Source organism: Diceros bicornis, chromosome 4 (assembly GCF_020826845.1).
Source record: "Diceros bicornis minor isolate mBicDic1 chromosome 4, mDicBic1.mat.cur, whole genome shotgun sequence".
Taxonomy (NCBI): Eukaryota; Metazoa; Chordata; class Mammalia; order Perissodactyla; family Rhinocerotidae; genus Diceros; species Diceros bicornis.
This window is the reverse complement of record NC_080743.1, coordinates 96,614,634-96,639,803: the sequence shown is the minus strand read 5'-3', so window position 1 is coordinate 96,639,803 and position 25,170 is coordinate 96,614,634. Positions and strand designations below refer to the sequence as shown.

The 25,170-nt window shown below is 44.3% G+C and overlaps 2 protein-coding genes across 2 annotated transcripts in view; one reads left to right on the top strand and one right to left on the bottom strand.

Annotated features, from left to right (window-relative positions):
* Window positions 1–23,929, top strand: ATP1B1 (ATPase Na+/K+ transporting subunit beta 1). Its single transcript, XM_058540120.1, has 6 exons — window positions 1–562; window positions 4,959–5,087; window positions 16,616–16,771; window positions 19,026–19,210; window positions 22,029–22,109; window positions 23,076–23,929. The coding sequence occupies exons 1-6, from the start codon at window positions 466–468 to the stop codon at window positions 23,337–23,339; spliced, it is 912 nt and encodes a 303-aa protein (XP_058396103.1). The 5' UTR covers window positions 1–465; the 3' UTR covers window positions 23,340–23,929.
* Window positions 23,930–25,170, bottom strand: part of NME7 (NME/NM23 family member 7) — a 223,552-nt gene continuing 222,311 nt past the window's right edge. Inside the window, exon 12 of the mRNA XM_058540119.1 lies at window positions 23,930–24,584. Coding sequence (XP_058396102.1) covers window positions 24,552–24,584 — 33 coding nt within the window. The 3' untranslated portion in view covers window positions 23,930–24,551. The remainder of the gene's footprint in view (window positions 24,585–25,170) is intronic.

Genomic DNA, 25,170 nt, shown 5'->3' with positions numbered 1-25,170 from the left:
GGGCCCGCGGTCAGTTGGTCCGTCCTTCCCTCTGACTTTCTCTTGCCCCCTGCCTGCCTCTGCAGAGGTCACAGGAGGCAGGCGCCAAGTACGCGTCCCCAGTGGCAGCAGGAGTGACAGCTTCGGGTTCGCAGAGCCCCCGAGCCCCCAAGGGCTAGAGGAGCGCGTGGCGGACTAAAGACAGACCGCGAGCGGCCGCGCGCCCACCAATAGGTGCGGGGCTCGGAGCCGCCCAGCCTGCGCGGTCCCTCCCTCCTCCCTCCGCCCCCGCCGCCGCCTCCCCCTCCTCCTGCTCCTGCCTCTGCTCCTCCGCCGCGCGTCTGGCACTCTGAGAACCGCAGCGGCGGCGGCGGGTGCGCCTGCGGAGAGCCAGGCCGGGACGCCGACCGGCAGCCGGGGAGGACGCGAGGGCGCACGCCGCAGTCACTCACCGTCAGCACGCGCGGCAGCTGCTGACCCGCCACCATGGCCCGCGGAAAAGCCAAGGAGGAGGGCAGCTGGAAGAAATTCATCTGGAACTCGGAGAAGAAGGAGTTTTTGGGCAGGACCGGTGGCAGTTGGTGTAAGTACGGGGTCCGAGCTCTCGCCCCCAGCGCCTTGTCTTTCCCGGGCGGCGCATCTCCTGCGCAGGCTCTGCGGACCGCGCCGCTCTGGCGAGGGTGGAGGGGGACCGGGTGGTGGGCTCTGCTCGGATCGCGCCAGGCTGGGCTTGTCATCCTGTGCGGAATGCAGAGTCCCCAGGATGGGCGCGGGCTGGGGGCGGGAGCACCCCAGGCAGAGGGTTATGTATATTGTAGGGGGTTTGTCTTGGTAATTTGCAGTCTATCGTAGCATCGCTTGAGCCCTTCCATCCTGGGAATGGTCAAGCTCTGGGTGACTCTATAGTCATGTTCCAAGTCCTTAAAAAAATTTTTTTTCTTTTGAGGCTGTGAGCCTCATGAGGGTAATCAAATCTAATGCAGGAGAGGTTGCGTGTTATAGCACCTTTTTTCTAGTCTAAATATATACCTCAAAAGGCGGGGGATGGGGAATCCGTCCACACTGCAGCATTTCATAGCGATGCCCAGAGTTTACCCCGGTGACCTGCCCTGGAGTCATCACAGCCCAGAAATGGCCCAGAAGGCTCCGAAACATGGCAAAGTCTGGTTGTTTTCACTGTCTACACACATGCAGAATCAGTGGCTTAGGTTGATTATGGTGAAGGGTTAGGCTGAGGAATAAAGGGCACAAAGGCTGAAGCAGCTCATCTTTTAAGATTTTGGGTAGCCTCTTGCTTGGTTAGATGCACATTTTGCCCCCCATTGAAAATTAGATACCTTAGTTGTTTTCCACCTCCCTACACCGGAAGGGTGACATGTTTTTTTGAAAAAGGTCATTTTGAAGGGCAGAGTTGTAGGCAAATCTATAAGAGTCGTGACTGCGGAAGGGAGAGAGGGAGGGAACTCCCCTCTCCTGCATCACTGCCCCCTCCTCCTTCTCTAATATCCTCCTCATCACCATCGACACCACTAGCACCACCACTGCAGCCACCAAAGGGAGCCCTGGATAGGGGCTGCTTCGGTGTTCCTGACTGGGAGGATCTCTAGGCATCGGCAGGAGGATGAGTCAGGGAAATAGTGCTTGGCTGACATTTTGAAATGGAAGAAGCTGGAATATATGATTTGTGTGAAGAGCAAACATGCAGCCTATAGTGGGTCTTTCTTGATTGAAAAGCAAAGGGTTAATAATGCATCACACTTCAAGGTTAGTCAAGGTGAAACCTCATTCCAAGGTGTTACTAGGAAGCATGGGTATCCATGAACCACGTTAAATGTAGATCTTTAAATTGATGGCTTTTAGCTTGTATTTTATATTTTATTTTATTTAGGGGAGACTATGCTCTTCAGTGGAATTATTGCCATCGTTTCTCAAGCATAAAGATAGCTCTCTGTTTTCTTATTGTGGAAGGGAAAACCTGGAGAACTCAGGGTGTGTGTAGGGTGAACAGCTCCTGGCCAGGGCCATCTCCTAGCAACTCCTGGTAACTTGAATGAGGCCTGGAGGGTGCACTGTGGAATGGGCCCCCCCCTCCCAGATTCCTGGTGGTCGGACCCCAGCCTCATCGTGGGCCAGGGGCTGCACTGACGGACTCCAGGCATATTGTGAAATTTGCCCCCTAGTGTTTTCTCCTCTCATAAAATATATTTCTTTCCTCATTCCAATTCCAGAATAATATTTGCTTTAGAGGGTAAGGCAGTATGGAACGACTTGTTCTTTAAGCCGACATTTAATGGGGCAGCACTTCCATATGAGAGAGCGTGTGTGTGTGTGTGTGTGTGTGTGTGTGTGTGTGTATGTGTATGTATGTGTGTATTAGTGTTAATATCAGTCTTGATACCACATCCAGCAAGGTGCGAATACACTGATTTATGAATGCAGATCCCAGGACTCGTGTGCTTTTCTCATCGTTTCCTTCCATTTTCCAAGGTGCAGGTACTGGGCTAAAAATCCAGTTTTTGTTCTGTGCTAATATGTCTGCTCCTTTCTGGCAATGTAAGAAATGACAGAGCCTCTTCGGCAGAGAAAGTGACAGCTGTTGCTGTCTCCTGTGGAGAAAATGCCACCTTCCCAGCCCTGGGCCCAACACGGATGCCCTTGGGACGAGGGCAGGTTGCCCTTGGCTCAGTTTTGCTTATAGGTAGATTTTCACCAAGATGGACGCAGGAGCCTCGCCTGTCACCTGCTGGAGAAATCGCAGCACGCAGGTCACCTGGTGCTCTCCACCTTTTTATTAAGTTAATACAGGAGCTGGTAGGTTTTTATGTTTACTGCTGGCCCAGATGCCATTTTTTCCTTCTGCCTATGACTCTTTGAAGGGTACTCATTTTTTTTTCCTGTAACTGGAAAACCTCTATATTACTTGTATTTTTTAAAAGGAAGAAAAATTGCTTAAAAGGAAGAAAATGCCTCTAAAACTTATCCTCTGGGTAGCCCTGGCCAGGTGGTACAGTCTGTCAGCTTTTCTTTCTGAGGAGCCCCTGGTGGCCTGTGTGTCAGTGAGCCCACTGCACAGGCCCCACCAGACCTGCTTGCTCTGACCACGTGACCTCACGACAGCAACTGGGGAGATTTTGCTAAGTAATATCTCAGTGCAAAAGAGAAAAATTCCTTACTTCTCATAGGCTACAGTGTCAGGCAGAATAGATAGGCTGTATCTTTTTAAATTTCATCAATATGCTTGCAAAATGACTTGTTTTTCCATTACTAAATTTGTATTTTAAATTGTAGTCTCAATTACGTACCTTCTTATGTTGTTAGAATGAGGTGTCTGGAGTCAAAGGAGTGAGTATAAAAATGCTCTGGTTGTTGGAAGAGCCAAATGTGGTCAGGCTCAGAACACCAAGACAGGCAGGGCAATAAAAAGAGGCTACAGCAGTTCTCTTCCTGACCCTGTTACACCAACTCTCGCACCTCTGAGGAGCATTCACTGGAAAAATTTTCCAGATCTCCTGACGTCACAGCCTGCATTAGCCTGCTGCTGCCTGGATACGGAATGCGGCAGTTAACTCTTGTCCTGCCGGGAGGCAGTGGGGGAGGCAGTGGGAGAGCTGGGCGGCTGGAGTGCCGGATTATACAATCTTTTCATTTTTCTTTATCTTTGCCTTTTTCCCTTGTTTTTTTTTTTTTTTGGATAGAGGAGAAAAAACAACTATGATTAATCATTTTGGTGTGGTTTTATGTGTTTTGCTTGTTTTAACAACTCTAGAGCATGATTTCTCTGAACTATTTCTTTGCAGATAGGAAAGCTGGGCTTTTAAATGTAAGGAGAGGGCAGCCTGGCTAATTCCCGCACCTGTGTCCCCCTCCCGCCCCACTTCCCCCACCATACACACAGATACTTCTTTTCAATAATACTTTTGTTCTGTAGCTTTTTCCCAAGGACCCTAGCCTTTAGTGCATGAGCTCTGGACGCCGTTAGAAGCCACCTAAGGCCCCTCTGTGCAGTCATGTGTCAGACTGATAACCTCCGGGTGCACTGTCCCCCTTGTGCATTCCCGCTGGGTTGTTGGGCTGGTGCAGGGCTGCCGGGCGATGCCTAGCACAGCCTGTTACTATGCGGCTAATCGGGGAGATAATCCTTGTAAACCAGTAACTGATAGCCTCATTCCAGTCTATGAGCTGCGGCGTTTTCTGGTTTTCGGTTTTTTTTTCCTTTTCCAGCTCACTCAGCCTCCGTCCTCTTATTCTGTTAACTGTGGGAAAAGAAAATGCAGCCCATTGAGTCAGTCATTATTCTGGGTCCAGTCAGAAGATGAAATAAAAATGTGCTCGCCATTTTTACTATAGCATTTCCTTTTTTTCTTTTCTTGTTTGGTGCCTCTGAAGGGAAAGACGTGTGCTTAGTCAGTGGTACAGATCCACGGCAGGGTGATGGTAAAGAGCTGAAGAGCTTCACACAGTTTCTCGGCATTCATTGCTCCTCACAGCATGAAAACTCGCAGGCATGTGAGGGTTGGGAGAGGCAGCAGAGCCTGGATTGTGGTACCGAAATGTCAAGGGATAAGCAAGCAAAGAAAACTTCCATCTCTAGGGGAGTATATTGTCATATTGGAAATGCATTGCGTAAGCGTACAGACACAGCCCTGGATTTTATTGGTGATCTTCCTGACAATTTTTTTTTTTTATTTAGAGAATAAAATTATTTCCTATAAAGAATCTTAGTTCTAGCTGAACATTCCTCCTACCCTTAACCACCCCCTAACACACACACTGTAATGGGGGGCTGCCCATCCCCTCATTTTTACCCCGCTGTCTGGGAGTGAGGCTTGCCCTCTTGATTGGTGTTGGAGAAGGAAGCTCTGAAGACACCGGTTGGAGGGGAAGCCAGGAGGGAAGTCCATTCATCTCTGGGAAGATTAGACCTGCATTCCGAGCATGTGCCTGCCTCACAGCCTGTGTTCTGTTTGTTCTCCTTGCAGTTAAGATCCTTTTGTTCTACGTAATATTTTATGGCTGCCTGGCTGGCATCTTCATCGGAACCATCCAAGTGATGCTGCTCACCATCAGTGAATTTAAGCCCACATATCAGGACCGAGTGGCCCCACCAGGTAAAATGAACGTGAATAACTTCAGTTTTTCCAGAGGTGAAATGGGTCTCACTTTTTCAATTGAGAAAAATTTCTTATGAAAATTGTCTGTAATCAAGCCTGTAAAGGAAAAACAGGAACTTCTCTCTGTTGCAGCCAGATCTCCTACCAGCATTGCAGATACCTTAGTTCGCTGCTCTGCGGGGTTGGGGGTGGGAGGAAGAGCCCTGTCCTCCGTCAGCCTGCCGCCTCCACTCTGTGGCTTCCGATGATGGCCTCTGTCTCCTCATCCCTCACGCCCCAGGGGCTGGGCAGTGGGACCATTACAAGGCCTTTCCAGCTCTCACACACGTTTTTCACTTTCTTGAGGGGACTATGACTCCGATAAATCCTTTAAAAAACTACTTTGGCTCCTGTTCTGAAAGGTTAACTTATTTTGAGGGATGGTGAGGAGCTTTGAAATGGCCCACTTCTCCCAGGGAGGAGCCGTACCTGCAGGCGTCCATTCTCCCGCCCGCTGCTGGCCTGCAGTTTGACCTTGAACAAAGGCACTGTCTCTTCACTTCTCAATATTTACACCTGTTTGTTTAATCGGAGTTGTATTTACTGCCTTTCTGGACCCACTTTGCATTTAATTAACTGTCTCTTTTAGCTCTGAAAAGGTGGGTTAACGAAGAGGTTATCACAGGAACATGCCCCGTGGGTGCCCTGCTGTGATTGGGAGGTCAGTGTTGAGTGACCTGCACCGCGCAGCTGTGCGTGTCCACACCCGTCACTGAGCCCGGGAGGGCCTGCTGCGGTGGCGCCTGGCACTGACAGAGGACGAGACAGCCGAGCAGCCACAGACCTGATTGTACCGTTTGTGATTGTGCTGTCTGGCTCTTCTAAAAGTCGTTGTCGGGAGGACCCAGAGAGAGGAAATGTGGCATAACTTCCGGGTTCTCACTTCATAAGTGACCTTGAGGCTGCCGCTGGGGGTGGCAATGACGGTCGCACCTCCACTTTCCCTGGGCAACAGTTCAGTAACAGCTGTGTCTAGGTGACAGTCTTGAGGCTGTCTTTGTGGCACTGAGCAGCCTTGATTAAGTGTGACTGCCCGTCGCAGACTTGTCCAGGCCACCTCCTTCTTGGGTGTGGGAAAGTCTGTTGGAAGAAAATCTTCAGAATATGAAGATGGCAAACACTGTCTTTTAGTCCCAAGTCAAATAGTCCTCTACTGTAAGAAAAACCCTAAACATTTCCAGATAAATTTAGATCTAGGGGATGTTGGAAGTGGAAAAAGAAAACATGTAAGTATATAAAATGACTTAAACTTGCTTAATAATCCACAGTTGCCAGCAACTATTTCCTGAAAGAGGTGGGTCTATGGAAAGGTTGAAGCTCAGAGAAACGTAGGGTCTTAAATAAATGTGCTGTACGCTGGCTTTTGTGCAGTAAAGCATGGGGTGTCTTTTCATGTCCTCATCTGTTGGAGTTTTGTACAGTAGCATTAGTAGTCATAATTTAAATTTGTGTAGACCTTTTATTTTGTTGTTTTTCCATTTAAAAGCTATTCTTCAATCATGATGCTATTTTATAATAATCTTTATATTTGAAGTCAAAGGTGACCAAAAAGGCAAGCATTTTCTTTAATTTCTTAGATTTAAAAAATGGTCCTTGACATTGGAGAGTCAGCCTTTAATAAAATTAAACATTTTCTTCATGTTCTTTGCAGAAAAGGAAATTTCACTTTCACAAAGAAATAGCCCAAGTGCCAGACCTTTTAAGTAGAGACTTGCAAATGACCTTGCCTGGAAATCTGGCCGAGGTGCTCAGTCCTTCTGACACCCTCTCTCTCTGCCTCCCCTCCCGTTCCTTCCAGCCCCTTCCTAAAAGACACATTCTTAGCACCTATATTTAGTGCCCCTGCAGCAGTTGGACTGACCCGACAAACTGTGGCTTCTCCAGAGGAATGCCGGTGGCTCATCTTGGAAATATGCATTCCTGTCCTTTGGTCTAAGTCACAGGAAAAGTGCTTCCTCAGTCCTCCATCCCTGTCCTGTCACCTGGGTTCTTTGTCATTTCTCCGTCTCTCCTTTTCCTCCTCTCCTTACCCATTACCTTGCCAGGAGAGTCTAGGCCAAGCTCCCCTTTATCCTCGCCTTTCCAGGGGACATGACATTCATTTGAAAATGAGAGTGGCCTTCGAGCAAGGAGGCCTGGTCGGCAGAGGACTTGCTGCCAAGAAGTGCAGCCCGTGGACTGTCTCTGAGTGCTCTGGGGGACTCGAAGTGGTCTCTCCTCTTGGCATCTTTCAGAGCAAATCTTAAGAATTTGTGTTTTTGATAGGCAATAACTATTCCTTCAGGCTGCAGACTGAAGAAATGCGTGGAAGAACGCCCTGGCAATTTGGGGGCTTCAACTTAATATCCTAAGCCTCTATTTTCATGAAGGTTAAAAAGGGAAGAGCGTATATTTAAGTCAAATGAACCTAGTGAGTGCAAAAGACTTGGTATGTCATTTAAAGATTTAAAGACTTATTAATGCTATTATTAACTGATTTGAGGCATGAATACAAAGCCGGCCTGACTGGGTTCTGACTGCCCTTTGCACGCTGGAATACCTTGTAATTAGATCTCTTCTAAATAATGGTGAATGTGACCAAATTAAGCAGTGGGAATTTTGCAGTCCCTTTGGGCCTCTGTGTCCATAATATTGGATAAGCTGATAGGCAAAACGTGAAAGTCTGAGAGAAAGGACTAAATTACAAAATGGAAGTGAAATTTAAGGAAAAATGGATGATGTCCAGTGTCTTGGCCTGAGCAGTGGTGGCCTTCGAGGTGTATGATATTCCTTACAAAGTCCTGTTGCTCTGGGGTATTGGAACCGATCTGCCTACTTGGCCTGGAAGCTACAGGGCTAGAGCCTCAGCTGAGATATTAGGTTGAAACATATTAAATTGCTATTTTTGTGGGTCAAAAATGATTGCTTATTGGCAGTTTCACATTGCCTAACCAAAATATGAAAGCAGCCCCTGAGATCATCCTAAGCTGTTACAGGTAGATTCACGGTACAGCTGAGCTGAGAAGGAAAAGCAAGGATTGCAGAGTTTAACACAATCCCCACCAGTCCACGCACTACTTAACCTCACTAGGCCTCCGTTTTCTCATCTGTAAAATGGGAATAATACCCTGTGAGGATTAAATGATAAATATGTGTAAAGTGAATGGTACTTTATAGTGGCGTGAAACACAGGGCAGCTCCCCCAGCCACCTCCATTTTTGCAGTCCCGCCACACTGGAAGCAGTTACTTCCTGGGGGACTGAATTGAGTATTCCCGCACTGTGAGCTTTAGGTGGTAGAGCAGGGCTGCTTCGTACACTTACATCTTCATGAAATTAATAGGATCTTAGTTTTTCTTGAAAAGTGGGAGAAGTTGGATTAGGAAACACATTCAAAAAATTTTTAAGTAAATTTAAATGACATTGTATTTGTTCTGTAATCTCTCCCTTTAAAATACCCGCCCTTGTTGGGTTAGCCCCGGCCACACTTGTCTCCAGGGGAGAGCCCCTCAGGAAGGTTGTCAGCGTTGGTCAGAGGCCTCTCTTCTCCCGTTAATGCTGTTGGATCTGGAGAGAGACACTGCTGTCGGCCGTGCTGGAGAGGGCTGCAGACACACGCACGCACACTCCACTCACGCGCACGCTCCCCAGCCCTGTCCCCGATTTGACCCTGTGCTCCTTGCTGCTGGCCCTGTGCTGTAATGGAAAAGTCTCTGCCACCCGCCTGCCCCTCCCCCGCCCCACGCTCACTTAGCAGCAGTGGAATGAAATGAAGGTCACTGGGTGTCAACCTGTGGGTCCAGGGGCCAGTCCCAACTGCCCTGCTTCCTGATGAGCAGGTATGAATGTGTACTACTCCTGTTCTTCCTCCTAAGGCTGTGGGCGGCTTTTGGTTTTGCTTTGAAGTAAAGATGGCTCGGTGCTGGAAGAATTCATTTTAAAAGGGTCGTATAGTTGGTGAGATGGGAACCAGAATCAAGGAGGGACGATAATGTGGGTAAGGACCAGCAGACGACACTGGCACCACCAGCCATCTTGATTTCATCTTGATTGTGCGAGGGAAATATCTTGTCTTAAAATCCATTAGGGTACAAGGCGTTCTAATTCAAATCTCAGCGTGCTTAAGCAAAATTCTTGAGGAGTCATTACGTGGATTTCAGAACTGCTTCTTTTTTTTCAAACTTCATCACACTCCTATTACTGTCTTTCACTTAAATTTCAAAGGGAGAATTGGAAACATTTGGCTTCCTTGTACTTGGGAGCAATTGTTATTTCAAATGCCAGTTCGGTGTTTTTCTGCTATTTCCAGTGAGACTCGATTGATCTGTGATCTGGGAGCCGACATGATATACACAGTGCTCTCCAGCCCAGCTGCCTCTCACGTTTCTGATCCTCCTCTCCTCCCACCCTCAGATGGACCCTGCAGCCTCCCCCAGAGTTTGAGGCTGTGGACGAGCTAGCACTGGTGGCAGTTAGGATTTCCAGAAGCTACTGCCCAGACTTGGTTTGGTAAAGGGTTTAGGGCGGCAGACTCCAAGTTCTTACCACTCAGTGTGCCCCAGCCTCACTGTTGGGCTTCAACAACTCATCTCCCCATGAAGACAAAGATAACAACTAAGTCGTCAGCTCTTGGGTATATAGGAAGCCTAATGACTAACTTTCTTGGAGGCATAGAAAAATGGGTCCTCCTCTGTAGCTTATTTTAGATGAGTAAGCAGAGCAGAGCCCTCTGATAAATGGGACAAGATAACAAATTCCATGGAGGGATGAATGGTGGGGTAAGAAATGCTGAACCTGCGAAGCTTCATTTAGGGCTTTCCTGCTTTGCTTACCCAAGGGGGGTGCTCTGCCGTAGAAGGTGGTCATGGAAACAGCATCAGCCTCATGGCTCCATTTCTAGATTGTAAAATAGGATGAGGGTGGACTGGTTGATGTCTGTGGTTGTTCAGTGCTCTCATCCCAGTAGTCTCATGACCTGAGGGCCCATCTGACGCTGACAAGACTAAAGAGAGGCTGGGGAGATGAAGGGGAACAGGGATGTATTATGTAGTGGCTTCAAACCAGAATAGTACGTCTTTTCCCACATACATGCATGAATAGACTTCATCAAATATCATGTATAATATGGTATCTTATTTCAGGCTTTGGTCACTTAGCAAATGTTATGTTTTGTATCTAGACAAGTCAAATATACTATATGTGCTTGTTCTTCAGTTTGGCCTTGGAGAAAAAAGCATAATTAACGTAAAATACTAGGATTTGGCTGTTTATATTTTCTCATTACAACAGTGGTACCTTTTATTTTATTGAGAACATGAACAATTACAAGCTATACAAAATATCAAAGATAGGTCTGTGAAATTATATGCACTTTTTAAGATAGATCCTCTGAACTAAATAATTCTCTGCTCCTCTGAAAATGAGTATACAACTACAGGAAAAAGCCTGACGATAAAGGGTAATTCCGTAAGCTGAGAAGGGCCTTCAACCAGAGTCTGTGGCATTCAGCTCAGACAGAAGGAAAGATTTCCATACACCAAAGCTTGTTGAATGTGAAGAGGCTGTAGAGGGGGTCCAGCAACTCATCTTTCAAGGACGTTTCAGAGGGAGCAGGTTCTGGGTGTGGGGAGAGTGTGGCTGTGACCCTGCCTGGAGGCAGGGGGATTGACTCCACTGATCCCAGGTCACAGTCAAAAGCTGAGCCTGAGGCAGAAGGTGAGGCAAAGGTAACTAGTTGCCGGAAAGCACAGAGGCACCTTTTTGCCTGTGCCCTCTCTGTATTTTGTTAGGTAAATTGATACTAGTGCTGCAGAGGTCAAATAAAAATTAAAAACAAAAACAAAACCCATAAATATCTTAGTGGCACTTGAGGGGGAAAGTGTGTGTGTGTGTTTGTGTATATGTATATATATGTATACGTTTATGGATATGTGTGTACACAGATATGTATGACTGTGTATAAAATCATACCCCCAATTTCTTTTTTAATTGGAAATTACTTCTCAACTTGGAATACACAGGAGACACATGATGTGTAGGTGTTGTATGCACAGCTACATTGGTAGGTGTCTCTTTGCCTCCTGTGCTCTTGTTAGTCATATGGGTGCCCTCCTGGAGGTATCTATGGAAGATGATGTGTATTTGGTCTAGTGATTTATAGGATGTATTAAATGACAGGTACAAGCATCTGTGCTTTGGGATTCAGCTGAGTAACTTACAGGGTTAAAACGGCTGCATTCTCGTTTAAATACTTCAAACTCACAAGTAGATTGAGAAATTATAAACTTACTACATTATAAACCTAATTGGAAACAAAGTACTTCTTTCTTAATGAAAAGCCTCTTTCTTTTCTCTCTCCTTTCCCTTCCTCTTTTACTTGCTGGTTCCCCCTCCTGCTATGAACACCTACTAAAGCCAAAGATTGAGTGTTTTCCTTATTTGATTCTCAAGAGGTGAGGGACCAAAAAGAGGCAAATGTAACTCTATAAAGCAAGTGCGAAGCCAAAGGGTTTTTTTTTTTTTTTGGACTCCAAATCTTATGTAAAGTTGACGTACTCATTAAAAATCAAATAATTTAAAATCAGATATCCAGATTATTACTTCAGTCCTTTTAGGTGCTTTATTAAATAAGAATGAATATGTAATTTAAGCCAAATGGTCATATCAGGGCAAAGCTGTATAGAGCCCAGCATGATTCATGTCAATTCAAGGTCAGAAGACTGGAGAGGCAAAAGGTTAGATCTGTTTCCTGGAATATAATCTGAAACCACAAGCCGGTGATTGGGTGTTCTGCTATCTTTGGCCTCTGGGAGTTACCACCGCCAACAGAGCTCATCCTCGGGCAAAGGGATAAGTAACAATTTTAAGGAGTGGACAGTGTGGAGAGGGACGAGCTGAAAGTACCCAGTCTAGTGTGGAAACGCCAGTCAGCAAGGTGGGGTGTGTGCAGCCTGGGAGAGTGTCATCCTTGTTGAGGAATCTGTGTGTGGACTCAAAATAATAAGGAAGTTGCCAAATCCAGTCCCATTCCTCTCTGTCTCCTTTCCATTAGTACTGATAATGTAAAGTAAATGATTTAAAGGATTTAGATATCAGGTCAAGGGTCCTTCATCTGCCTCTTGTAAGTATCTAATTGCTTTAGAGAAATTACTTTTGAGAAGAGGAATTTTCCTAATGGTTTGGAGAAGATCTCATCGGAGAACTCTCCTAATTAAGATTATCCAGAACAAGACAGGCCAGGGGATTGGTCTCTGGTGGCTTCCAGGAAGAGAACTTCTTAGGCCAGCAGGTTCTGGACAGAGAGAAGAGAGGAGAGGAGGCAGAGGCCATGGGCAATAGAGTGAGAGACCTTCCAGAAGTGTGAGGACGGAGAGCAGAAGAGCGCACCAAGGAGGCAGTGGGCGCAGTTGACTGTGTGGTGGCCTCCTGGGTCTTTATGTGTGTCTGTATGTGCTCCATAGGTGAGGGTTTAGAGAGGCGAGCTGACTGTATGACTTAAACCCAAACTATTTTGCTTCTTTTCTGGAAACATTCAGGTCAGGTATTGGGTTTCTTAAAAGAATGGTCTCTAAGGCTTATGATAGTTACACCTTCAAGACCCTTCAGAGGCTCCAGAGGGAAACGTTAGCCTACAGAAGAGAGTAAGGTGTGGCTGAACTTCCTGGGCTGATCTGTCATCCTGGGCTTCCTCCTCTACCAACGTTCTGTATCACTTAAAATGAAAAGACAGGCAGAGACTTTGGCCCAAGGTCTAATCCAGCTGGCAAGTCCCAGGATTGTGTAAGACCCAGTGCTTAACTGTCCATTTCCCCTCGTGCATTCTCGCTTTCACAGTTTCTGATGCCTCTCTGTACAGAACACAGTCAAGCTTCTTCAAGCATCGTCCATCTGCATTTCTCTCACATGCTAACATCCAGGCTTGACTGGGCTTAGATCGTGAGCCAGGCTCACTGATGGATTCGGGTTCTCAGGTGGGGATTGGTGTGATTCCATTACTTGGTTTTCATTGTTTCTTCTTTACTCTGTCTGGAGAGACACGAGACCAATTGTGTATAACTCCTTTCTGGGCCAGTGGTACCATTGTGCATGTAATAATAATATCTACTATTTCCATAAATCAGATCTTAGATGATTAACAGCAGAGGTGCTTGCTAATAAAAAAAAAAAGGCTGTGTAAGTCTCTGCGTAAGCATGAACTCAGGTTTGACCATAGCTCTTTTGTTAGGAAAGAGCCCAGAGCGCTGATGAGAGGAGCTGATGCTTGGGGGTCTCTTTTAATAGTGGGGATCCTGGACTTGGCATCAGGGGGGAATGAAAAGCACTCTGCATAATCCCACCTCTTCTTGCTCTCCTTTTCTCGGGGAGAATCCGAGCAGTACATCACTGTTCTCACACAAACTCAAGGAGATGGAACCCTGAGCAGCCACTGGAAGAGAGAATGCGGAAGCAGCCAGAAAGTGAGAGGCTGACTGCCAGGGAGGAGAGCTGAAGCCACGCCACAGGGGCCATTGATGTGCGTGGCACTCCCCTTGCAGTTTAGGTCTACCATGTTTCTTCTCCACACCACCTTCTCGGTTCACTCGCCTCTTTTTAGCTCGTTGGGTGAGACTCTGCACATCTCACACCAGGCTCTTGGTTGTTTTGTTAGGATTTTGGTTTCTGCTGAGTCACCCGCTCTGCTGATGCACCATGCCTGGCATCATTGTTACGCATCATGCTGGTGTCCCTTCGGTCAGCCGCCGGTTCTTCCCCACCTTCCTCCCTTCCTGAAGGTTAGGAGAGAATGCTCCCTGGCTTCTGACAGTTGACCTCATCTTCACCCTTCTGTCAGTCCACCTCTCTCCTGCCTTCTCTTTCCCAAGTCTGGAAACCGTGCTTAACCCCAGGAACACAGATCTTCTCTTAGTCCATTTCAGTCCCCTACCCCCACCCCCATCACACAAAATACCTGAAATGGGTTCCTGCAGACCTCCTGCCTGACAGATTCAAAGGCATTTGCCTCTGAGTTGTCTGGCTGCCTGTGCACTGCTCTCCCAGTGGTCCCTCTCTGGTGAATGTCCCTCAAGGCTCCATTCTCTCCTGACTCCAGGATTATTCTAGGAAAACACCTCAGCCTCCTGAATTCTGTTAAGCCTCTGGCTCTGGGCCTGCCTCTGCACTTCCCTCAGGTCCAGGCAAGTCACCTTGACCTAAATGCCGTGTTGACGACTCCTACCTTGTTCCTAATGACCCTCCCTCGCTGGCCTTCCCCATTTAGTGGGGAGCCCTATTTACCATACTGCCTCAAGCGTGAAATCCCAGTGGAAGCTTCTGCTCACCTTTGTTTATTTTACTTTATGTTTGCAGGTATTTATCCATTCGTATTATATTGCCTCTTTGCTCTGGAAATGATCATAATGTCAATTTTCTGACTTACTAATGTAGGAAAAGATTGGTCAGAGTATATTTATATATATGTATATATTTGTGTGTGTGTGTGTGTGAGGAAGATCAGCCCTGAGCTAACATCCAGTGCCAATCTTCCTCTTTTTGCTGAGGAAGACTGGTCCTAGGCTAACACCCATGCCCATCTTCCCTTACTTTACATGGGACGCCGCCACAGCATGGCCTGACAAGCGGTGCGTTGGTGCGCGCCCGGGATCCGAACCGGGGATCCCTGGGCCTCCGCAGCGGAGCGCGCGCATTTAACTGCTGCGCCACTGGGCTGGCCCTGTTCAGGGTGTATTTAAATTGCTTTAGTCATACAAACAATTTTCTATAGTTTATGAGCATTTAAAAAAATTTTAACTGTAGTAACCTTTGTTTATTTTTAACTGAAGATTTTTCTCTGAGCAAATTCTGCTCCTCCTCTTGCACTCATTTCCTTCAGTCTTGACAGCTTTCCCCCTGAATTCCTCAGGTTCTACATCATCCTTTTTGAGATGATCCTTAATGTCACCCCTAAAGTAGTTTGTCTTGCACAACCCTCTGCCTGGCTCCAGACCCTCACGTTCTTGTCTTCGTCTCCATCCTTCCCATTCCTCTGGGGAACTGCAGGAAGGGAAGAACTTGCCCGTTCAGCCCCCTAGGCTGGGCCCCCCTCAGCATTTAACCGCTTTGGAAGCTCAAAGCCATCCTCAATCACTAGAAAAAATAACATCCCTTTAGCCCAGCCCCTACTGACACCTGTTCTGAAGCCTCACCAGTGGTGCTGCTGCGAGTTAACTGTCTTCTAGTCATCCCTTCTGCTTTAGTGACGTCATTGTCTTCATATCTGCGTCTCCGTTGCCACTCTCATTCCCTAAAGCAGTGGTTCTCAAACCGAGAGTGCCTAAAGATCTTTTCAAGCAGTCAAACGGAGATTCTTGAGTCCCATCCTTAAAGATCAGGCTGGGGCAGGTCTGGAGCAGAGCCTGTGAGGCTGCCTGTTTAACAAGCCCCAGGTGAGAGTGCCGTAAGTGCTCTGAAGGGCTGTGGTGATGAGCTGCCTGGGTGCCCAACACAGAGGGCAGGGCCAGGAGTGGGATTAGAGTAGGGTTGCCAGATTTAACAAATAAAAATACAGGATGCCCAGTTAAATTTGAACTTCAGGTAAACCACAAATAATTTTTTATATAAGTATGTTTCAAATAAAACTTATTTGTGATTGATCTGAAATTCATATTTAACTGGGCATCCTGTATTTACCCGGCAATCCTAGAATAGAATGCAGTGTGATTGATTCTCCACCCGTTGCCCCTCGATAGTGCTGTGCAGTATTGTTCAAATATCTATCGGAAGTCTTGTGATGGCAGAGGCTTTGGAAATTAAAGATTCTAAAAAGTTGGTTACAGAGTGGAAGTCCAAGGTACAGATACTGTGAATTTTATCGTGGCTGGCACTTGACTTGCGCAAAATAACCCCTTACTTTTGGAATGGAAAGTAGGAGTGGGAACTGCACAGGAATCCCATGTTCCTCCAGTTTAGGTTAAAAGATCCAGAGGACTATCACTGTCGAGTAGTCTTGAGTCTCGCAGAGTTTGTAATGGTCATAAATTAATTGACAAAAAGGAGTGTAAAAGAAGACCTCTATGCTCAAAGGCTTACAAGCAGTTAGGGAAGGAAAGCCACCTGCACAAAATGCTAGCTAGCAATGCACTTTTTTGAATGCGGGCACGTGGGAGTTCTGGAAAGATAACAGGCTTTGGAGTCCAGCATACTTGTGTTGGAATTCTGGTTCTACCACTTTCTCTGTGACCTTGGGCCAGGTACTTAGCCTTTCTGTGCAAGAAGTGTTTTCATTCATAAAATGGAGATAATGCCTATCATGAAATATTGCTGGGGAAATTAAATGATATATGATATCATTTAGATCTAAATGCCAGAGAAGTGATTTCATAAGAGAAGTCAGAATTTAACCCATTCTTTTTAGCCAGGTAGGATTAGCACAGTATGTTTTGTACATGGAGAGTCTGCTTTTGAATTCTCTTGGTTGACTGCCTTCTCACTAATGATATTCTCTCTGTTTTTCCAACTCTTTTCCTGGTCCAGGATTAACACAGATCCCTCAGATCCAAAAGACTGAAATTTCCTTTCGTCCTAATGATCCCAAGAGCTATGAGGCATATGTGCTGAACATAGTCAGGTTCCTGGAGAAGTACAAAGATTCTGCCCAGAAGGATGACATGATTTTTGAAGAATGTGGCAGTAAGTAGACTCGTTTTGGATGTTTGTGGTTGGTTACTTCTTATGTCTTGTTTCTATTTGTCATTTAATGATTGAAAGAAACTCCTGAAATAATTACAAGATTGAACTCTGGCCATATTGAGAGGACACTTTTTTTAAAAAACAGTAAGACTTGATGGTTTAGGCTTGGGTGCAGTGGAAGAAACAATGCAGCCTCAAGTATTACTGTCACCTGCATTTGAAAGGTGTCTTCCTTTAAAACACTCCCAGATACCTCTGCTTTTTACTGCTCAGAGTTAGAGACCACAATTACGGTTTTGGTTCTGTTACAGCCATTGGTTTTGAGAAGTACAATTGCTTATATTTCCGGGTTTCTGCCTCCCCCTGCCCCCCCGCTCCCAGTTCTCTCTGCAGAAGAGAGCACAGGGCTCCTCTCACCCGAATGACCCTTTGGTGTGATTAGCTGTAACTGCACTGATACTGATGAAGGAGGATTCATGGTCAGGGTACATTTAAAGACCCTGGTTGGGGGCTGGCCTGGTGGCGCAGTGGTTAAGCGTGCACGCTGCACTTCGGCGGCTTGAGGGCTGGCAGGTTCGGATCCCAGGCATGCACCGAGGCACCGCTTGTCAAGCCATGCTGTGGCGGTGTCCCATATAAAGTACAGGAAGATGGGGTTGGATGTTAGCTCAGGGCCAGTCTTCCTCAGCAGAACGAGGAGGATTGGTGACGAATGTTAGCTCAGGGCTGATCTTCCTCACAAAAAAAATAAAAATAAAAAATAAAGACCCTGATTGAGATAGGTAATGAAATATGTCTTAGGCAGCTGAGCATTTGGATAAGGAAATGACTAACGAATGGTAAAGAATGGCCCTTAGTTCATTAAGCCATTGAAATGAATACACATCCTCCTCCTTGCTGCCTGCAGCGTGAATTTCCCAGCTATGTTGTCTACCCACCCAAACAGGATTCCTCTCTGAGTTACTAGGTGATATCAGTCCTTCTGATTCAATTCAAGCACTTGCAACTCCAGTTCTGTAAATGGCAGACTGTTGCTTGGCTGCAGTATGGGGTGAATTGCCATTTTAAGTCATTTTGAAAAGATTTAGTAATTTAAAAGAAACATTTTCACTGAATGTTTCTCATTAGAACTTAAATGAGGTTTTCATCTTACTTTGCAGTAATTAAAAGGCCCATATGATAGATCATTAGGGTGAATTACTTCATAGGAGATGGACTGAATTGAGGTACTTTACCATTTGAAGGGAATATAGTTAATTTGTGAACTTAAAAATTTATATAAATTATTGTATTTGCATCAGTTTCCTACAGGGTGCTTTGTATTAACTTTGAATTCTATATTCATTCTTTTTCTGGCTTTATGATATGAATCAAAAATTCTACGATAAAATTTCTCAGGTGGACAGATGCTTATAAGAATTCACAGCTTGAAGAGGCAAAATCTCAAAATTTTTTTTTTGTGAGGAAGACCAGCCCTGAGCTAACATCTGCCAATCCTCCTCTCTTTTTGCTGAGGAAGACTGGCCCTGGGCTAACATCCGTGCCCAACTTCCTCCACTTTATATGGGACTCCGCCACAGCATGGCCTGACAAGCGGTGCGTTGATGCGCGCCCGGGATCCGAACCCGGGCCGCCAGCAGCGGAGCGCGCTTAACCGCTACGCCATGGGGCCGGCCCATCAAAAAAAAATTTTTTTTAAGAAAAACCTTGAATAGTGGTTGAAAAGGAAAACAACAACTCTTGCCTGTTTAACATGCTAATTAGGGGCATGGCTACAGGAAATTCTGATCAAAAAACTTGGAATTCTGAAAATTATTGACAATCCTTTTAATTTGTGGTCTAATTATAATGTCCCTGTTATTGAGCTAAGCTGCTGTTGACCCTCGTATATGATGCTACTCATGAAGAGTGATCCACTTTCCTTTCAGTCTTCTGAAGAGCTGAGTCATCCATTATTTAAAGGAAGGGAAATGTTGCCAGAGACCAAACATCATGTGCTGATCATCAAATACTATGAAGCCTTGGTGTGGGGTCATATATCAGCTGTTGCTTTTGGTAAAATACCTTTTCAACATCAGTGAAGAGACAAGAGATGGCTTGCTGGAAATCATTGCTTAATTCAGACAATGCGTTGAATGCAGAACAACACTGTCTTAGCATAGGGAATTGTGACAAGGAAGAGAGCTCCCTTTCCTCTCTCAGGGGTGCTAAGGGAGTTGTTGGTACAATGTGAAAATGGTGTTTGCATTTCCAGGTGTGCCCAGCGAACTCAAAGAACGAGGAGACTTTAACAATGAACGAGGAGAGCGAAAAGTCTGCAGGTTCAAGCTTGAGTGGTTGGGAAATTGCTCTGGAATAAATGATGAAACTTATGGCTACAAAGAGGGCAAACCATGTGTCATTATAAAGCTCAACCGAGTTCTGGGCTTCAAACCTAAGGCAAGTAATGTTTTAAATCATAGAATTTAGATGAGCCATTCACATTTTGGATGAAGTACTTAATTGCTATGAGAAGAGAATAAAAGGAAGTTCTAAAGTATACTCAGTGACGATTTTGAAGCCCAGTCAGTAGAGTAACATTGAAAACTTCTGTGCCCACCTTGAAATTCTTATATTTAGGTCATTAATCTCATTTTCTAAAGTTAGAGAAATTCTGAGTGGCAAAGCCAAATTCTGAACTAAGTCCTGTGGTGCTGTTCTCAATACTTCTGCTCAGTATCCAGATAATAGTTTCTATTATGTAAACTCTTCCCAAGTAAAAATAGAAAAAGATACTTCTAAATTTAAAAACTACCTGCATGTATGTATAGTCATACTCTGGTTTTAGTACTCTTGGAGCCAAGTATTTTTTTTTTATTATTTATTTTTATTATTTTATTATTTTTTTATTGCAGTAACATTGGTTTATAACATTATATAAATTTCAGGTGTACATCATCATTTCGATTTCTGCATAGGTTACATCATGTTAACCACCCAAAGGCTAATTACAATCTGTCGCCACACAGATGTGCCTAATCATCCCCTTTTGCCCTCCTCCCTCCCCCCTTCCCCTCTGGTAACCACCAATCTAATCGGAGCCAGAGTATTTAAAACATTGTCTGATAATCTGAAAAAACAATTTTTTTTTTGCTGAATGAAGATTTCATTGCAAAATTAGAAGTTGAATACCATCTAGATTGAACTTGGAATACCATGCTGTTGGCTTTTGATATTATTGCAACTTATAATGGGTAAACCTTGCTTGAGATCACTGAAAAATTGCAAATTGCCAAGGCTCACCATTTGGTGAGATGATAGTAATTCTTTAAAAGAAGGAAAAATGTATTGGTATTATCTCTGCCTTTATAAAACTGGTTATTTCCTTCTCTCCTTTGGGTCATGAATAAATAAAGCAGTCCTTTCCCTTAAGCATGGCTTCTTCCAGCAGGTTCCCCAGTCGCCCATGTAGGCATTGCCATTATGAGTGTAGTTTTCAATTCTGATAGGAATTGACTGCAGTATACTGGTGTATGAACAAACTCACTTCATTTCTGGAATCTGGCTCTTTTGTTCGTTAATTTTCTATTGTATGCTATTAATTTGTTTCCACAATGCTTGTTACCCATGAACAATATTTTCAAAAGAAAATCCATACAGAGATGAAAAGTTTTATTAACTTAACTGAAGGATGCACCAGAACTTCTTTACTGCCACCAGAGGCAAAAATGGTTGCCTGGCTGGCTGGCTTGATGGATCTCCTACAGAAGTTAATGTACCTCTCAACAGAATTTTAATCTTCTTTTCACTTAAGAGTAGGATATAATGGAAGAAAAATGGTGAGAACCATTATATCACACTTACAGTTGATATTCATATTGCCAGGGAATGCTTCACCAGGATAAATCAGCTATTTAGCAATGAAAGGGATTGGTGTGGTGTGTCCAAAGGAAGACTAATCCTAATCTTTGTTCTCTGAATCCCTCACTTTTGATAATTCCTCTGCATAGCGATCAAGGGATATCTGTACCCCACAGAGGCAGTCTGTCTAGTCTATTGTGAGTCACATCTCTTCCCACATCTGTAGGGATGGATCATCTGTTAAGTGATGAATTCAGCTACGCTTTCTTTTCAGTGCTTTTTTCTTTGATCTCCACTTGGTTATCCATTGCCACTTCCTAATTCATCACCCCACCCCAAATCCCCAGCTGTTTTGTTGCTGGAATTATTTGTGTCTGATCGCAGTACCATACCCTAGCATCTCACTTGACGTGCCTGTTTCCTCACTCTCTGAGGATAGATTCTGGCAACTTCTCTATCAATAAGCATTTTCTCTCATATTTTTAAAGATAAATCGGTTGCTAGCAGAAAGTTCCAAGAGAGTCAAATCTAGATGATCATTTTCTTATATTCCAAAATAAAGAGTAGTACCAAAAACACTAGTTCCTTACTGACATAGAGAATTGTCCATTTTATCTGACTTTGATTAGACTGTGTGTCACATCTCATGTGAAGACTCACGTGCTCTCCTGATATGAGTAAGCAAGTGGCTGTCTTCCAGGGAAACATGTTCATCACACTTCTTTCTGAGGTAGATTTGAGCCAGGAATGTAGGAAGGAAGGCTCTGGATGTTTCACTACAGCAGGAATTTTTCAGGGTACTCTGGGTCCCTCAGTTGATTTACCCCTTCATAAGACCCCTTCGTTTAGGGCAGTGCCCCCTTTACCTGTTTTACGTATTTGACTTTCCTAACAGAGTTGGAAACGCTCCTTAAATGGCAGTGCCTCCAATGGAGATTCACAAAAAAAGAGAGCAAGCCTATTTGAAGAAGGCATGCTTGAAGGAAAGGGATGGCATTATTTATTCATGGCTCAGGAGAAAAGCCTAAGTTTTATAAAGACAAATGTCAACCAACTTTTCCATCTAATTATTATAATCTTAGCAAACGAGGAGCATTATTTCTAGGTTGGCTCTTATTTTTCAGTGTCCTGGAGTAAAGCTTATAATGGGTTACCATTAGAAATTCCATTTAGTACTGGGCTGCATCACAGCTAATTGTAGTGGTCACAAAACCTGGGCACTTATTTTTAAAACCACAACATGGTCTTGCGTAGATTGGTTAGAGGAATCATTCATTCTGCTATCCCCAAGTGTTTTGTTATTGTAGTTGACTTATTGTGACCAACGTGTACTTGTTGGGGCTACAGATTAGTTTTATTTTTCAGAAATTTAAAAAATTATTTACAAATTATTGACCAATGTGGGTTTTATTCTTAGCCTCCCAAGAATGAGTCATTGGATACTTACCCAGTGATGAAGTATAATCCATATGTCCTGCCTGTTCAGTGCACTGGCAAGGTAAGGAGACATTTAGAGTTACTGGGGGGGGAGGCAGTGGAGAAGAGGGAGAATGAGTGGGATTATTTTAAGTTAGAGGTAGAACTTTCATATGGGAAACAAGAAACATTGCTTCTAGGAATTAGTTTCAGTAATTGAGTTGTAGCTATACTGGGTAAAATTTGTTAAAAGAACAGAAAGATATAACAAGAATAAAACCATATGTCCGTTTCCCCATTGGAACATGGAACTGAAATATCTGAATTTCATCAGTTGGAATATTGGGTTCTAGAACTGAGAGGTGAACTAGCCCACACCAGTGCTTCTCTGGCCCACATGGTGTGTTAAACATTGGAGGCCAACAGTTTTTTTTTTAATTGACAATATCACGTAAAAAAATTTGTGTTTCTGGTTTTTCTTTAAAAGATATTGAAAGATTAAGGTAACTATCAGCATGTGTTCCCTTTAGATCTAAAAACAGGTACCTGAAGGATTGTTTCAAGAGAGAGGGCAGAAGAAAGAAAGGGACTCTGCAAACAGTCCTGTTTTATGGTGGTACCAAGCAAGGAAATGGACACAGGAAAATGAGAGGCAAATAGTTAAACCTTTGGAGATAATCTCACTGGAACTGTCATCCGCTGGGCCAACACCAGTGATTTCTGACTTTCACTGTTGGTCGTGTTTCTAGAAGTGGTGTTGGTGGGGAGAAATGCTTGGTTGGCCTTTTGTGCAAGGACAGTAGCCTCCTTTTAGGACCGTTTCTCACGGCCGCTATGGATTGGACTGAGTGTGTGTTTCCTCTTGTGTCACATACTGTACCCATGTCCTCCCATGGTTAGTGTTCACCTACCCCTGAGGGTAGCTTTGGAGCCAGCCATGTCAGAGCATGACTGGTTTCCCTCCAGCAGGAGTTTGCAGACTCCTCTGTGGGATCAAGAGTCTGATTGTACGCGAGCCATTAAAGTCTCATTTCCCTCTGGTTTTTAGCGCGATGAAGATAAGGAAAAGATTGGAAACGTGGAGTATTTTGGATTGGGCGGCTACGCTGGGTTCCCTCTGCAGTACTACCCCTACTACGGCAAGCTCCTGCAGCCCAAGTACCTGCAGCCCCTGCTGGCCGTACAGTTCACCAACCTCACCATGGACACTGAAATCCGCATCGAGTGTAAGGCGTACGGTGAAAACATTGGGTACAGTGACAAAGACCGTTTTCAGGGACGCTTTGATGTAAAAATTGAAGTTAAGAGCTGATCACAAGCACAAATCTTCCCCACTAGCCATTTAAAAAGTTAAAAAAGATACAAAAACAAAAACCTACTAGTCTTGAACAAACTGTCATACGTATGGGACCTACACTTAATCTATATGCTTTACACTAGCTTTCTGCATTTAATAGGTTAGAATGTAAATTTAAAGTGTAGCAATAGCAACAAAATATTTATTCTACTGTAAATGACAAAAGAAAAATAAAAATTGAGCCTTGGGATGTGCCCATTTTTACTGTAAATTATGATTCCATGACTGACTTGTAGTAAGCAGTGTTTCTGGCCCCTAAGTATTGCTGCCTTGTGTATTTTATTTAGTGTACAGTACTAGAGGTGCACACACTGGTCATTTTTCAAGCCATGTTTTATCGTATCTGTTTTCTACTTTTATGTGAGCAAGGTTTGCTGTCCAAGGTGTAAATATTCAATGGGAATAAAACTGGCATGGTACTTTTTTTTTTCCTTTGGTTTGGCTCTTTCAAAGATAATGGCCCATCAATGAGCATTTTTAACACACTCCATAGTCTTTTCCTGTGGTGTTAGGTCTTTCTTTTTTTTTCCTGGGGTTCGGGGTGGGTGGGCTGTCATGGGGGAACTGCCCTTTAAATTTTAAGTGACACTACAGAAAACACACAAAGGTGATGGGTTGTGTTGTGCTTGATACTGAATGCTGTCTTTCATCTCTTCCCTTGTCCTCCAGTATGTTCTGAGCTGTGTATGGGATCTGGATCGCCCGTCACTTTGGCTGGTGATAGGGCTAATTAATTTGCAATGTACATTTTCTTTTCCTTTTTTCCTTTCTCTGGAGGCATCACATGCTGGTGCTGTGTCTTTATGAATGTTTTAACCATTTTCATGGTGGAAGAATTTTATATTTATGCAGTTGTACAATTTTGTTTTTTTCTGCAAGAAAAAGTGTAATGTATGAAATAAACCAAAGTCACTTGTTTGAAAATAAATCTTTATTTTGGACTTTATAAAAAGCAATGCAGTACCCCATAGACTGGTGTTAAATGTTGTCTACAGTGCAAAATCCATGTTCTAACATGTAATAATTGCCAAGAGTACAGTGCTCTTGTTGATCTTGTATTCAGTCAGGTTAAAACAATGGACAATAAAAGAATGAACACATTCCTCATGTGCGTGATTCACTCTTGTCTAAATGCCCCAATCTGGGACTTCTGTACTTTCTGTACTGCTAATTATCCAAGATCTTGAAGAAATACTGAACCTGAAAGACAAACCACGTGATTTCATTAGTTCATATGGAAGTTTGGCCTTTTCCACCTACCCTGAGGCCGAGAGCTGGGTCAGGACTCAGGACACTGACTGGAACACCAAAGACGGTCCTTCCCAAGGAGACCGGTTAATCAGAGGCAGAGACTCAATAAATGAAGTTTTAGTTTAAAGTTCAAGTTTAGAAATATTTCGCAGTACTGCTTCACTATGTATGGCTGTTTAAAAAAAAGTCAAAGTTGTTAGTAGCTCAGTTTAAAAAACTGAGGTTGGTTTGAGGTTCAGTAAATTAGGAAGGTTCATACCTTGCTTTTTGCTTCCTGGTTTGGCTTAAGAAGTCCTTATTTAGCCATATTTAAAAGTTAGTTAGCCTTAGTAGGAAAGAAGACAAAAATGAGCTTTCTGAAAAACATTCTCCAGGTACAACTGAGCTGAAGATTTAGTATCACTTAACCAACATGGGAAATACCCAAAGTGAAATCATGGCATCCTTCTGAAAATGGAAACCTTTCACAAAGTCTGGGAAGGCTTCCTGCCTTCAGACCGGTCCTGAGGAATGCCTTTGGTGTGAGGCTGAAATG